At 40.2% G+C, this 16549-nt stretch overlaps 1 protein-coding gene across 3 annotated transcripts in view; it reads right to left on the bottom strand.

The window, feature by feature from the left end:
• CDKL5 (cyclin dependent kinase like 5) overlaps positions 1–16549 on the bottom strand; it is a 123641-nt gene that overhangs the window by 6458 nt on the left and 100634 nt on the right. Inside the window, exons 15-17 of one of the 3 annotated variants that reach the window (XM_054974705.1) lie at positions 12489–12585; positions 6567–6689; positions 5362–5478 (exon numbers count right to left, since the gene is read on the bottom strand). In XM_054974705.1, the coding sequence (XP_054830680.1) occupies positions 5362–5478; positions 6567–6689; positions 12489–12585 (337 nt within the window). The remainder of the gene's footprint in view (positions 1–5361; positions 5479–6566; positions 6690–12488; positions 12586–16549) is intronic. The other 2 variants (XM_054974706.1, XM_054974707.1) reach the window with 2 other exon arrangements.

Here is a 16549-nt window from a genome sequence, read left to right as displayed (position 1 = left end):
GCCCGGCTGGGGCGGAGGAGCACGCAACGGAGCCAGCCAGCCCCGCGCTTCCACCGCCGCCGCCCCCACACGCCCCAGCCGGGAGCAGAAGCTGCGAGCCGCTGCTGGGGCGGTGCGTGGAGGCTGCGCCCGGCTGGGAAGTGTGGCGGCGGCAGCGGGGCTCAAGCGGCGCACAGAGGCTGCGCCCGGCTGGGGTGTGTGGCAGCGGTCGTGGCAGCAAGGGGCTGGCTGACTGGCTGCAGCAGTAGCTGCAGCCAAGTCATGCCAGCTTCGCTGCGCGCGTCTCCACCCCCCAACACCCCTTCCAGCGCCCCTCCAGTGCCCGCGCGCCCGAGGCCACCGCCTACCTGGCCTCTATGGGTGCGCCGGCCCTGGTGAGGAGGGAGGGTGGCAACCAAAGACAGGGCTTTTTCAGGGGTGGCACCTCACCTTTAGAATGCAGTTCCCCTTCAGGCTCACCTGACATCTACCTTACTTTCTTTTAGGCATTAAGCTAGAAGATTCCTTTTTATTAAGGGCTTTAGCTTTAAAAAAATTATGGTCTGCTTCTGGCCTGTAGATCATTTTATTTACATAATTTTAGAATGCTCAATATGTCGTGGCCTGTTGTAAAGGCTTTAGCATGTTTTTATGATTGTTTGCGTTTTAATGGCATTGGTTATATTTTAATGGTTTGTATTATTTTAGCTGTAAGCTCTCCTGAGCAGGTCCCTAGAGAGGAAACATATAAATTTTTTAAACAAACAGCATAGCCTGAGGCCAAATTAATATAATGAGCCAGGTTGGACTTCAGTGTTATGAAGTATTTGAACTATCTTAAACAATTTAGGTGGACAAGATTCAATCTTCCACTCAGGTCTGAGAATTTCTTGAATTTTGATCATTTTAGATTCCTTCCAATGTATGCAATTAATTGTTCACAACTGTTATTTAATCACTTTTGTTTTAATTTTTAAAAATACTTTATCATTATTTGGCTAACTGTAAGTAATTCAAATGAAGGGTTTTTAAGTTAAAATGATATTGATTATCAGGTTAAGATCTTAAAACAGCCAGTGAAAGAATAGTTTCCACCAATCAGGTATAAATAATATACTTTATTACAATCCTCCTATCCTGGGGCCATCTTAGAACTGATGGACAGAGTGGGATACATGGGAATCAAAAACCACCTCAGCTAGAAAGAAGCCCTTATGTAGCTAGTCCCCTCCCAACACCATAGCCACTGTTGAAACAGCTGACTGCTACTTTCCTTCACCAGCTACACTGGTAACATTTATGGGGAAATGATTCTTACTTGGTCACCCCTCACTATTATTGTGTGCACTGTGCTGAGGCTGTGGTGGGAGTGTGGAGCACGGGGCTCCTTGAAGCTATAAACAAGGTTGCCCCTTGTCAATCACTCTCGCTTTGGGGGCAGAACCCAGACCCCTGATTTACCACAGAGCTGGGCAACCTGCAGAGGGCTGGGAGATGTCCAAAATGACACTTGCAAAGAACTTGTGCTGCAGAACTCGTACTGAATCTGATAGATTATACTATAGAGCTCAATGGAAAATCCATGAAGCAGTGGTGACAGTAGCACAAAAATGTTACTTTTCTGCTACTATTGCATCAGCTAGTTCATGACCATCTCAACTATTCAAGGTAGCATCTGATGACTCCTAAATCTGAGCCGTTATTGTCTTAAGAACAGCCAATTATCTGTGATGCTTCTGAGGTTTCTTTGCTGATAAAAGTATCAAGAATAAACTCTAATCTGGAAATCAACTTGTAATATAGGTCCACCAGAAGAAGTCCTATTATACTATGTAATGTTTTGCCATGTAAATATTTTTGTGTTCTTTATTTCTGCTAATTAACCCTGACCTGGATAGCCCAGGTGAGCTTGATTTCGTTAGATCTCAGAAGCTAAGCAGGGTCAGCCTTGGTTAGTAATTGGATGGGAGGTCTCCCATCCAATTACTAACCAACGAACTAACCTCCAACGAAGACTAGGGTTGCAGAGGCAGGCAATGGCAAACCACCTCTGTTAGTCTCTTGCCATGAAAACCCCACCAGGGGTTGCCATAAGTCAGCTATGACTTGAGGGCAGTCTCTATTACTATTTCTGCTAATTAATGTGAGGTTTTGAAAGTATGTTTGCTATGATTTGAAATGTAGGCCTCTAAAGGAAGAAAGAGGGGAGCTGGATGGATGAGAAGTGGGTTATGAGCTGTACCCTATGGGGTGGAATGAACTACAATTTAACAAGAGTGGTTCTAAAGAAGAGTTGAGAGAGAGAGAGACAGGAAGAGTTAGGAGCTGAAAACTGAGGGAAGCGTCTATGTTCTTTCTTGTGGATGGTATTAGCTTAAGTGACACCTGAGGGAAATAAGTCTTTGTCTAGGTCTGTTTAGAAAATCTGAAGAAAACCTCTATCTATGTTGCAACTAAGAAGCTAGAAGTCTTAATGAAACCATTACACTATCTGAACTACCCTGAAACCCTTATGCATATGTACTTCTAAATAAATTCTTATTTCTGTTTAAGTAAGGTGTCTGCTTTACCTAGAATAAAGGATCCCTTTTGACTTCACAGCCACCCCCACGTGCTGACCTGTCATTTTACAAAATACGATTAAGCCTTCCTATACTATGGGTTTAACCAAGATACCTAAGTCAAAAGCCTTTGGTGCTAGCGAAAATCTTTTGGGAACACTAAAGAAGTCAGGGAGGCAGCATAATGCAGGTCTCAAAGGGAGTAAAATGCCACATACCACGCAGTCTCTTTATGGACCATTGTGACTCAGTTTCTGTGATAAATCCTGGGCTCTGCGAAGGCCACTACTTGTGCCATGGATCTTTGCTCATCCTGGCTACTTGATGTGCCCTTAATATCTATCATAAATCAATCACTAACTCAGCCACTAAAAGAGGCAGTTATCCATTCACTACTAAAAATACCCCATCCTTACAGAAACACAATATGGCCAATTATCACCCGGTCTCTAATCTGCCTTTTCTCAGCAAAATGATTGAAAGAGCAGTAGTGGACCAGTTCCAGATCTTCTTGGGCAACTCATTTGCTCTTCACCCTTTTCAGTCTAGCTTCAGGCTAGGATATGGGACAGAAACAAATGTGCTAGCTTTAGTTGATGACCTCCATCTGAGTGTAGACGAAGGTCATGCCTCTTTATTGCTCCTATTAGATTTGTCTGCAACCTTTGATACACGCGACTATTCTTGTTGAAGTGCTTGGAGACAGATTTTGGTATTAAGAAATGTGTGCTAAACTGATTTAAATCATTCCTCATGGATTGGACTCAAAGGGTTGCTGCTGGAGACCAGTTATCAGTGTGGGTTTCTACAAGGCACAATTCTATTCCCCATGCTATTTAAAGCCTTCAGGACAAATCATTTGTAGTTTAGGAGTTGGTTGTCATCAATATGCTGATGATACCTAGCTCTTTATCTAAATCTCTTGGGTATGCAGTAGAGGTCCTGAATTACTGCCTGATTGCTGTGGTTAATTGGCTAAGAGTGAACAAATTGAAACTAAATCCAGAAAAGACTGAGGTACGAGGTAATGCTGGTTGGAAAAGTGGAGATTAGGGGTGTGCGCTTCAGGTATCTGATTCGGGTAAAATACCTGAATTGGGCCCGATTCAGAAAGCTTCGGTATTTGCAAATTGGGGGATCACTCGTCCCAATCAACCGTTGTCTCAAGGTGGGTGTTACAAAGTTGCTTCAACCAAAAATAATGCTTGCTCTTTTTGTTTTCTTATAGGTGAGCCAAGAAGACTGGAAGGGGGGACCCCTAGGGATCCCCAGCCCTTCAAGCGGCCAGGCTATGATTTCAAGCTTGTTTCATCCAAGAACAACTTTCTCAGAGGCTAATAAATCAATCCACCCATGCAAACAATTTTCAAAGCATTAACAATTCAAATTTCAAGTGCATAGTTTCAACGCACTACAAGATGGTCCTCCATGGGACAATGGTTGATTGGGACGAGTGAGGGATCCTCTGGCTATCTTTTTTGGCTTCACCTAAATAGAAAACACAAAGCAAGAAGTGGTAACTTTGGACCCCACGTACTTATCGATTTGGCAGCTACGTGGGAGTAGTTCATGCCGGGACAGCTACTTTAAGATTGAAGAATTAATGATTATTTATTTATGAGACTCTTGAACTGGCACTGAAGAATTTTTTGGAATGGTCTACTTCAAATATCTTGAATATTCATGCTCCTTATAATTCTCCCATCTCAGAACGGAATAATGGATTATTGAATATATAAATTGTATTTATTGTATTGAAGGTTCTGATGCATATTATATTTATTGTATATGAGATTTATTAATTGTATTTATATTTATTGCACTTAGCACTTTACAAATACAGAGATAAATCTAGCAGAAAAAGTAGAGTAGAAGAATTTTTTATTTATCCCTGAGTGTGGGTTCCACACATATAGAGATAAATCTAGTAGAAAAAGTAGAGTTGAAGAATTTTTCATTTATCCCTGAGTGGAGGTTCCATTCAGGTTTGCAGATTGTTCTCAGGGACACCTCTGTTTGGTTTGTGCTTGGCTATTATCGAAACTAGATGAACCATGCATATTAAGGCCCTAAAATACCACTTTGTGGATCCCACCTTATGGAACTGCCTGCCTGATGATGTCAGGAAGGCTCCCATTCTCCTGAATTCACTAAACTGAATTATTTGAGAGGGCTTTTCTACAGGTAATAGGATTGTATGGTACAAATGGTTTAGAAAGCTACTTGGGTAATGGTTTAGCACTGTGGTCTATACTATTGTATTTAGCTCATGCTGCGTTGTTTTAAATAGGATCCTACTATATAATTTTTACATTGTTTAATAAGTCAAGTTAATTCTTATGCTTTCTCTTCAATTCTATTTTCAGATTTCTGGTTGATTCTGGATTTCTATAATACATACCCTATTGCATTGTTCATTGGATGTCCCAGTCTGTTGATTGTACTGACTTACTCTGTGTACTCTGCCTTGAGACTCAGTGAGAAAGATGGACTACAAATGATGTAAACAAATAAAAATTAATTCTACAGAATCAGAGACAGCATTCTGCTGTCCATCTCTCCCAATCCTTCTTGCCTTGCTTACTGTGTGGCATTATTTGGCTAACTTAGCCTACTTGCTAGCGCAGGTTAGAAAGAGGGATGAACTGAGAAAGAAAAAGTGGGGAGAAGAAGCTACACTTACTTCCTCTTCCAACTCTGTAGTGGTTTAAGATTCAGGGGTGTTTTGGTTGCAATTCAGCCACCTCACCTCTCTATTCACTGCAGGATGAACCATCTGCCAAGACACCTTAAAATGGAATGAAGCAGTAACTTCACTTACATGACTTTGGATTTCTGTCATTTTGTCTGAATGCCAATCCTTCTGCCTGCTAGCTGGATTAGATGATTGAATAGCTTTCTGTAATGCCAAAAGATCCTGACTATCACTTCCAGGCATCTGCAACACACACACAAAAAAGGGTGCTGATAAATTCCCAAGAAGAAACGTATTTTGCTGCTTCCCCCTCCCTGCCACCCTGATCAAAGCAATGCAGGTGAAGCCCCATTATTGCAACTGAATTGCAGTCCTTTTAATGTCTCCTTTATAATCATCATATTTATAGATGCCATGCAGATTTGCTATAACCTCCACCTTTAAGTCATTCACATGCTGTTAGTCAAGTCACTGTAAGAAAGAGAGCAGTTAAATAAGTGCCTTGCTACATTTATTCCTCATTTCAATAGCATTCCAGATGGCTGTTAAGATCATGAGCCACTTCCACAAAACTGAGGAACAATACGTTTAAAAGAATGAATGAAATTGGTGGGTAAAATCTGGCTATTATTTAGCCTTTAGCCTTACAAGGAAGCCTTTTACTTTCCTTCAGCTGAGAGGAATGAAGCTTTAGGAGAAATATAATCTAATCATAAAATTATTTTGGCAATTCAAAAAGATAACTGGTTGAAAATATCTTCTTGATGGTTTAAATATTACTGAGCTCACTTGAGAGAGGGAGAAGGTTGGCTAAGTTCTATCAGCAAATAAAGCTAAAATCCTGTTCTGTTATTAAGTAAAAGGGGTCTTGCCTTAATTGTTCCAACTAAAAATAATGAGGAGCTCATCACTATGAACTACAAAGAATGCAAGACATTAAAATACATTATAAAACAATACTGTAAAAATTGAGTTGATTGATTTTTTTATAATAATGATTTATTTTTAGAATGCCAAGTCCTTTTAATTTAAGCAGGAAGGGGGAAAACAGCAAATTGTATCAGCTACCCTTTCAATGTAAGTCAGTCTCTACTTAGACGCAATGTTGCCCCTTATTAGTTTAGTATGCTCATACAACCCCATTCTAATTTTCTGTGTTTCTGAAACCAAATGAGTCACAAATCTTTTGCATTTGTGGAAATGGCTCAGGATACTTAACTTCTATGAAGAGACTGTGACCCCCATGGGAAAAAAAATACATGCTATTGTGGTCAGTAAAATAAAATTTATTGGTGTGCTTTTTCAGTGTTATCATTCTTAAATATTAATACCATAGGTAGAGTGACTACAGGAATCTTTTTCAAAGAGGAGCTATGCTTTAAGTGATTCTTTGAATTAAAAAGAGGAAAGAGAGATTTCTTGATGCTTGGATTCTCCGCCTTGGTGGATTCTGTCTGCAATATAAGATACAAAAACTAATTGCATAAATAATTCTAATTCAGGAGAACTACCCTTGCCTCTTACCTGCACATATATTAATGGGTAGTTATTTTCATCTACTTTCTCTTAACTGTGGCAAGATCAGATTAATTGTTCTGCTGAATTAGAACCCTTAAGTAAAACCAGTACCTCCACCCCCATTACATTTCAAGAATGTGCATGTCAAAGTCTAGGTTTAATAAACTTTAGAATTATTTACTTTTTCTTGGCTTTTGTGTCAAGCATATGAGTTATGGCTACGAAATTATCACTACCACCATGCATATGGGCAAGAGCAACAACTGCCTGTATACATGCCTTCCCTGGAGTGGCCCCACCCTGTGGGACCAGCCTACCTGAAGAGGTCAGGAAGGCTCCCATGTTCCTGGCCTTTTGCATACTATGTAGAACAGAATTGTTCAGCAGGGCATTTTTATAAAGGAAATAGTGCTACATCATAACAGATTAATCCAGCAAAATACACTGTGTTTCTGTTTATGTAATATAATATTCTGCATTGTTTAACATGTCATGATTAAGACTTTTGCTTTGTTCAGAGACCGCTGTTTCAAATTTCTGCAATCTTTTTCCTATTACATTGTTTATTAGATGTATCATCCTATTTATTGCATTGATTTACATTATGTAATCCACCTTGAGTCTCAGGGAGAAAGGCAGGCAATAAAAAACAAATAAAATAAAGACGTGATTTTGGATGCAACAGAAATGCATGCGTTTCCATTTTGCTTTCACAAAGTGGAATTTTAGGGCCTTAAATAATAACAACATTTACACATTTGAAGAGCCATTCTTGCCCGTCAATAAAAATGTATGCCTGAAAAAGCTTTATGGCATCCAGAGGTATTTCTGAAGGAATTTTATCTATCTGTAGAAAAACATTTGGTGAAACTGAAGACCTATCAAGGGCCATGTAGAATGTCTGTAGCAAATGAAAAACCTAGCTACACTGGCTTGCTAAGCTTCCATTCCTGTTTTAAGTAAAATGTTCCCAAGAAAATAGCTCTGCTAATTGGAATTTCCAATAGTGCAGAACTCCCACTGCCAGGATTTCTTGGAAAAAAATTCATACACTTAAAGAAGTAGGAATAGTATGATGATCTAGCTAATGACTACCCAGTTGTGTTGCAGATCTTAAAACACAAGACAAATAAATTTATTTATTTAAAACATTTACAGCCCCTGCCCCCAGACGGTGAACATCAAGGCATTAGAAACACTTAAAACGACTTTTAAAATGTATACATAAATAGTTACCAATACAGTAAAAACATATAGGTGTAACACACACAACCAGGAAGAAGGGCCAATAAGAGTTTAATGGAGTACACCAAATGAAAGAGAAAAGTCTTCATACTCTGGTGGAAGACAGCGGCAGATTAATCTCCCTGGGGATGGGTTCCAAAGTTTCAGTGCTGCAACCAAGAAGGCCCTTTCCAAGTTTGCCTGTCTAGCCCTAGATGGCAGGGGCACCTGAAGCAAGGCCTCCAAACATAACTGGATGAGCAGGTTCATGTGGAAGAAGGTAGTCCTAAAGATATACTGACTGCAAGCTGTATAGGGTTTTAAATGACAATACCAGCATCCTGAACTGGGCCAAGAAGTAAATTAGGAGCCAGTGTAGATGGAGCAAGACTGTAGCAATATGGTCTTGCAACCCACTCCAGACAGCATTCTGTATCAATTGTTGCTTCTAATCAGTATTCAAGGGCAATAATCTAATTTAGGTGTTACCAGAGCATATGCCATAGTGGCAAGATCATTGTTGCCCAGGAAAGGTTGCAACTGACTCACCTGCTGGAGATGGTAAAAGGCAACCCCTGGCCACCACTGTCACCTATTTATTCAACAGGAGACCCAGGTCCAGCAGCACCTCCAAACTACGAAACCTGCTCCTTCAGAGGCAGTGCAACCTCATTCAGAAAAGGTGATATCCCAACCCCTGGTCAAACCTTCTCCCCACCAGTAGCACCTGCATTTTGTCAGGATTAAGTTTCAGTATGTTAGCCCTCATCCATTCCAATACTGCCCCCAGGCACCTGTTCATGGTTTCTACAGCCTCCTTGGGAACTGCTGGAAGTGTGAGACAGAACTGAATGTTATTCACATAATGGTGATCACTCAGCCCAAATATCTGGATGACCTCTCCCAGAGGCTTTACACAGATGTTGAACAAAAAGAGAGAACCTTATGGAACCCCAAAGGCTAGAGGCCAAGAGGGCAGAGTAGTAGTTCTCCAGCACCATACTCTGAAACCTACCTTTGAGGTAGGACTGAAACCCCCATAAAACAGTCCAGAAAGATACAATGATCAATGATATCAAAAGCTGCTGAGAGGTCCAGAAGAATTAATAGGGTCGCGCTCCCCTATCTATCTCCAGGTGCAGGTCATCCACCAGGGTGACCAAGACCATTTTGATCACGAAATCTGTCTGGAACAGATCCAAACAATAAGCTTCATTCAGGAACCCCTGAAGTTGGTCAGCCACCACTCATTCAAGCACCTTGCTCATGTATGGTACACTTTGGACAGTAGTTATGCAACTCTCCTGGGACCAGAGTAGGTTTCCTTAGGAGTGGACATACCACTACCCACTTCAAGGGAGCAGCAACCACCCCTCTCTTCAGGGAGGCATTTACTGTCTCCCAGACCCAGTCTGCCACCTCCCCTCCCCGACCCTGCAGTTTTAAGCAGCCAGGAGGGACAAGCGTAGTACAAGCATGTGGTAGATCTCAAACTTCCAAGAATCCTCAAAATATCCTAAAACACATACAGGAGTTTAGGTGTCACCACCACCCTCTGTGCCTAGCTGCTAGGATCTCTGTAGAAGGAAGACCGGGAAAAGAGTTGGCAAGTACAATTCAAATCAGTAAGTTTATAAACCTCTAAAATAAGCAATTGCTTTTAAAATCATAAGAAACATCACATTTGGAAATAGTACTTGTTCTACAACTTTATTATACAAACAGGTAAGGCCAGTTGATTAAATAATCCAACTCAGTAATTTTTTTGCAATTCACATCAGCAAGAAAGTACTCAAGGGCAAATTTTGGGGGAGAAATATGCTGAGAGCCTTGAATTTAGTCTGTGAATATATATTGCCTGGAACATATATTTCCCATCATGTTCAGACTGTCAACAACTCTTTTCTTTTAAAAACTAGTACTACCTATTTGGCTATGTTCTCAAGGTAACAGTATCACCTTGGAATATTGAGAAAAACTGTGAAGAATATTTGGCTTATAATCTTTGCTGAAAATGGCTATTGTAATGACAAATTCACTTCAGTACTATTGCCGTCAACTTGCACTTAGTGTGTCCAGCCTTCTCGTTTTCCATCTTTAGGAGGCGGCTGTTTTATTTAGTACTGCATTTGATTGATACTTTTAGACTGTGATTTTAAATTGAGTTTTTAATGTGTTTTTATGTCTGTTGTAAGCCTTGAGTGCTGTAAAGTAAAAAGGTGGCTAATAAATATTTTAAATAAAAATAGCTATATCAGCATTCTATATACAGCTATATTGCAAATCAGCTGTAATCTCATCACAGTGGCTTTTAACATTACTTTGGTATATTGAATTGTACTAAGTAACTGGCTCGGATGTAGTCAGGTAGTCCAACTTACAAATAGCCTCCAATCTTATGTGTGCCATTTTATCTCTGTTCCATTTCTGTTATATAACAACTGTGTACATTGTATCTAATCTTGGTGGATAGTAGTATCCCATCCATGGTGTGTTACTAACACAATGGCTTGAGTTATATCAAGGGGCTGCCTCAGGTTTAACATGTTTTAGTCAGTGGAGCAATTCATAAGACTATGAAGTTGTGGTATTATTGACACTTTAGGCAAACTTCACAGGCTGAATTCAATTCAATTTTCCTCACTATTCAAACTGTAGCTTTCCTAGGAAAATGTCTGCCTATTTGTATTTTGCTTGTTTCTGTCTTACCGATTTCCTTTTAATACTAAAAGCTCCATATCTTTTGTGCAAGTATGCACACATTTTCATACTCATAGCTACATGGCATGATGGGTTTTTAGCTGTATATACAGGGTTTTTTTAAAAAAAAATTGGAGGTAGTTTGGCAAAAAAGAGCAATGTTTCACAACAGAAATGCAGGCTTAATAGAAAAATTGTTGCTAACACAAGAATGTAAACATCATAACAGTCGATAACATTCATTTACGTAAACATAACTTTAAGCACATTCATTAAAAATATGGTGGATTTCATAAAAGCTCAATTAGTATTTTGAAATTATGAAACATAATAATATATATTATGTTGTATCCAATGCTGGCAACAGTAGACATGATATAATAGTCAAATAGAAAAAAATTAAATGGAATTTCATTATAACTATATCCAGGGTTATGTTTCTAAAGAGGAATCCAGTGTGCTAAAGAATGAATGGACAAAACTGAAATAAATTACTTTTATAATTAAACAACATAATAATTCTGTTGACATCTGTTTTTTGGTGCATGATTCCTAAAAATATGGCAACATGGTAAAGAATGAATTCTGAGTTTAGCACTATGATAGCTGCAAATTTCAGCTACATATTGCCAACATATCTGTTCTTTGACTTTAAAGACAGGTGGCAGCATATGTGAAGACAGATACACACAGGCTGAATTCGGAGGTCACAACATGCCTGTTTATCTAGGAGTGGCAAAAACATGGATCAATCCCAGTTTAGAGTTTCAGATTTGGGGGAAGAAACAAACTCCAATTTGCCCAAGTTCTTGCATTGGATGATAGAGCAAACAGGAATTTAACTGAAGCCTTCAACAGTAGAAAGCCTCCAAGCATAGTCTATGAATAAAGGGAGGGGGGAGGGAGGGAGAAGCAGAGATATGGAACACCTGAACATGGCAACAAACTCTGTTTGTACCGTCATAGACAGAGGTTAGTTATGCTATCTGAGTGCAATCACACACTTTATGCTTTGTTAGATAATTGGTTCATTCTGCAAAAGGACTAATTTCATCTACTACTCAGTAACATTTATATAAAATAGCTCTATTGACCTAGTTGTCTCATTTCAAACATTTGTATACATATCACACAGATTAAACCATACTAAAATGTATAACCCAAAGGAATGGATCTCTCACCTTAGGCTAGCTATATAGCTACCCACTCCAGCCTCTGGAAGTCAGCAAAAGTGCTCTTTAAAATCCCATTTTAAATAGCTCAATCCAGACATCATGAGAATATACCAGAACATACCCTGTTGCATACATGTTTAATTGGTTCCAGGTTTTTTCCTACTCTGGTGTATTTATGGCCTTTGTAGTAGTGTTTTAGTTTAATTTTTTTATTTTGAATGGCTCCTTTACATTATTTTTGGCAAACTGACCTGAGACTTATGAAAATGGTCATGACAAGAATCCAACATATTATTAACACACACACAAACTTCCCCTTATAGGCAATCTTCAACTCATCTGCTAAAGAGGTTGATCATCTAACTTTGCCAATATTATGCTTGGAATAGTGCCTCAAGAACTTATCCTCTGTAGATAATGCGCTCCAAACTGACTGGCATATTATCATTACTGAGATAACATTCTGGTGTAGTTCTAATGTCAGACTGCCAGAAACCTATATAAGGGATACTAGGCAAAATTATATCCCTAGATTTAAAAAGTTATGACAAAACAGTGAAGCAAAAATCATCTAAAATTGCAGTTTTAGAAAAAAATGGAAAATACACACAAATTTTAGTAAACAAAGCTACTTACAGACTGAGATTTCTTTTTTTTCTTTTTTATTGCCCTGAAAAAACCTTGCTTTTCTTTTTCCTTTAGTTGTTCAGAATGAGCATTTTCAGGACTTTTCCTAAACATGGAGAAAAAAGTAAAACATTGTAAGACAGCACTTTGCACAGGCAATTGTGCTAAATATCGGGATTTTTTTGAATATAAAGTTTGCTCTAAATGAGGGATAATTCATGTCAGATTCTGATGTTCATGAAAAATTTCAGGGATGCTTGTCAGAATGCACAGTGAGTTCAGCCAAACCACTGGGGCTATACTAGGCCTTGGCAATCTCTAGGCTCAAGCACAGATTGATAGTATTGGCTGACAACTGAGCTCAAAAGCTGTGTGTGATATGCACCAATTGCTTAGTTTGCTGCCAAGAACTCATCCTTTAGGGAAGTGCAATCTGTTCCATGCCATCATCACCATCACCACATGGTTTGGGCCAATGTATCTGCTTCATTTATATTTTGTCTTTCTCCCCAGTGAAGACCCGAAGTGGCTTACATCATTCTAATCTCCGTTTATTTTAATGCTCACAACAATCCTGAGGAGATTAGGTACATACTCACAGCATGGGACTGGCCTGGTGTTACCCATAAAGCTTCCCTGGCAGAGTGGGAATCCAAACTTGGGTACTCCAGATCATAGTCTGATGCTCTAACCAATATGACACATTGGCTCTAGAGATCTTACACTTACAAGGACCAACACATTAAGAAATATACAGCAATAAATACCCCAACTGTGGATCTGGACAAAATACAGAATTCAGTCTTGGAATTTCCAAGCAAATTTAATTATATGGAACTAGTCACAGTTCCCCCCCCCCCCCTGCACCTTTGGTTCTTTCATAGGGCTTATTTTGATTTCAGACTATGCCATAGGTTCATTTTACCTGCTGGGACATAAATAATGTTACAAATAACATAAAAAAAATGTTTAGATTGAAACTTAAAATAGTTATCTTCTTGTAAGAGGAAAGGATTTCTGCCAATTCCCGCTCCTACAGAAAACTATCTGCATCATATCCCACACAGTTCATATTTCTTCAGTCATCAGGATCAGCATTTCAAGGAGCACAGAAGGAAGTGGGAGATAGGAACACGGTCCTTTGAACTCAATAAGACCGGAAATGACAAAAAGGTAAGGCTAAATAAATTACATTAATAAACAAACTGAAATCTTAGCAAGAACTTTTGCAATTAAGATTTATTAATTCAGATTACAGAAAGAACCTAATAAACATTCAGCATTTATATGGGCCACTACTTAAAAAAAAATCTCTATAGAAAAATTATGTGGCCAATTATCTCCCAGTCTCTAACTTGCCGTATCTGAACAAGGTGACTGAGAGAATGGTGGCAGACCAACTCCAGGTCTTCTTGGAAAATCATCTGCTTTGGACCCTTCTCAGTCTGTCTTCAGGTCAGGATATGGGACAGTGATGGTTCTGGGAGCTTTAGTTGATTACTTCCATCTGAATGTAGACTAAAGTTTGACTGATTTGGCCACCTGGATCCATTTTATGGTAGCTTCAATATTAGACTTATGCACCCCATGTAAGTCTTCCTTCGATGTCAACTTTGACACTCCAGCTGGTGCAGAATGCTGCACTTTCACTATTATCAAAACTTAAGCAGAACATGCATATTACTGCCATTTCCCCATCACTAATTAAAAACCCGCTACCAGGCTCCGTTAAGGAGTTGGTTATCATGTACAAAGCCCTCCATGGTCTTGGACCCTCATATCTACAGGACTATGACATAGGACTTAGCCTTAGCCTTGCCCTTTTGTCATGCTCATCTGAACAGGGCCCTCTGCAGGTACAACATACACGTCCTCTGTTGAAGGCCCCACCTTATGGAACAGCCTGCCTGATGAGATCAAGAACGTTTCCACTCTCCTGGCACTTTGCAAACTGTGCAAAACTGAATTCTTCAGGAGGGCATTTTTAGACATGCAACAGAACTATATTATAATGAACTGGTTCAGACTGATGCTTTAACAAAGGAATAGGGACTGTGGACTATATTACTGAGTACAGTATGTACTATCTGTTGAAATATGTATTATCCTACTATGTAATTTCTGCATTGTTTTAACATGCCATGTTAACATTTATGTTTTATTTCAACTGGATGTTTCATCCTGTTGATTGTATTGACTTACACTGAGCAATCTGCCTTTGGTCTTGGTGAGAAAGGCGGAGTATAGATAACATAAGTGTGTGTGCTGGTGGAGCGGCTGGCAGGCATGGCTCAACCACTGGGCCAGCAAGTGATATCATTGTGCTGGAGCTGAAAGCGCGCATGCAAAGAGGAACAGTTGGATGAGAGTCTGGGCTCCTGTCCATGAGTGGGGGGGAGGGGAGGAAGCCATCTGGCAACCATAATAAGCAAGATAGGTGTACGTTTAAGTTGCCTGATCTCTCAAAGTCCTTCACAGCACATTTCTAACCTATCCTGCTCAGAGTAAAGAGTCAAGTTAAATCTCAACATTACAGTTTATTTTATTGTATACAGCTCATATATACTGCTGTTTATTTTCTTATGTCATGATCCTGAGCCTGCAAGCCTCAAGGAACCCAAGGCCTAGAGTAAATTTCCAGTAGGCCTGACTATCAATTCTCCTGCAGGTATATATTGCCCAAGATCCTTCCCTGCTTTAGGACTGGACTGAGGGAAACTGGAGGGGAAAGGAAGGCCAATCAGAACCAAGAACGTTGAGCCATTGGTAAAAGTAATATAAGACTCTACTGAAAGGGAAGGGGTTATTCTCCCAGGAAATGTGCAGCATAGAAGTAGCTACCAGGAGGAGAGAGTAAGTTGGTGTAAGAAAATATAGCAGAGTTGGTGCAAAGATTGCGTATTGGAAGTAACGAGAATAGGCACACACACACTCCAGTGTAGCTCTGTAAGAATACTTTACTAAAGGATAAAAATAGGGTTACATTTGGAGAAAATAATAAATTGCTAAGCTAACTACATCTTGGTAGAAAAGAGAAGAGACTAGAGACTAGTTGTAGTAGTGGTAGTAGAAGAGCAATAAAAATTCAGTATATAGCATCACTTAATAGTCCCCCATCCCCCCCCCCGCCCGATAAACAAGTTGCCCAATTGGAAATCCTAATTCTACTTTATTATTCATGGAGACTCCCCTTTCTACGGTGGGACTCTCACTCGAAGCCCTAATGGTTACATGCAAACTAAGTTTACTAATTAAGTAAGTAACACAAATAGTTTAACTCTTTCATGACTGAAACGAAAACACTTGCTAGATTCCCACAGTTGGACCCAGGAAGAGCCAGGCATTGCAGGGAACTGTCAGTTAGCTATGTTAGAAAGCTTTAATTTTTTGCAGTTCCTTTATGTGTTTATTTTGCCCTGCTTGTTGAAAAATGTCCCTGTTAAATCTGTTGCTCATAAGTAGCCTCCCCACCACACTTCTCTCATCTTGTTAAATAAAAACTCTTTTACTCTGCTGGGGCTCTCATGTCACTAGCTCAAGCAGTCATTTGGGAATGCCCTCCCCATAGAGAGGTGATGCTTTAAAGGGTGAAGGAAGGGGGCTACTCTGGGCCCTCCTTAACTGAATTCCCAGAACAGAGTGGTGTCAGCCAGTATAAAGGCTAGGGTTGCCAGGTCCTCTTACCCTCCAGGCAGGAGGTAGGAGACCTGGCACTCACCTTACACTTGTCTTGCATGTGCACACTCCTGGGGCTATGCAATGACATCACTGTGCAGGCCACGTGCTGCCCCTGGGAGCACTCCCGTGCTCTGCAGTGGGCTGATTTCAGTCCATTTGGGGCCAAAATTGGAGCACAGGAGCACTTCTACAGCAGTGTGAGTGCTCCTGTGCTCCACAGCGGGCTGATTTAGGCCCATTTCAGGCTGAATCAGGCTGGTTGGGGCCGAAATTGGCTGCTGCAGAGCGCGGCAGGCCCCGGAATGCTCCTGCCCTCCAGAGAGGGCCTGTTTTGGGCTGAAATTGGGCCTGTTTCAGGCTGAAACTGGTTCACTGCAGCACATGGGAGTGCG

The sequence above is a fragment of the Eublepharis macularius genome, chromosome 3 (genome assembly GCF_028583425.1).
Source record: "Eublepharis macularius isolate TG4126 chromosome 3, MPM_Emac_v1.0, whole genome shotgun sequence".
Taxonomy (NCBI): Eukaryota; Metazoa; Chordata; class Lepidosauria; order Squamata; family Eublepharidae; genus Eublepharis; species Eublepharis macularius.
Note: the sequence above shows the minus strand (reverse complement) of the source record. Positions and strands in the feature narration are given on the sequence as shown.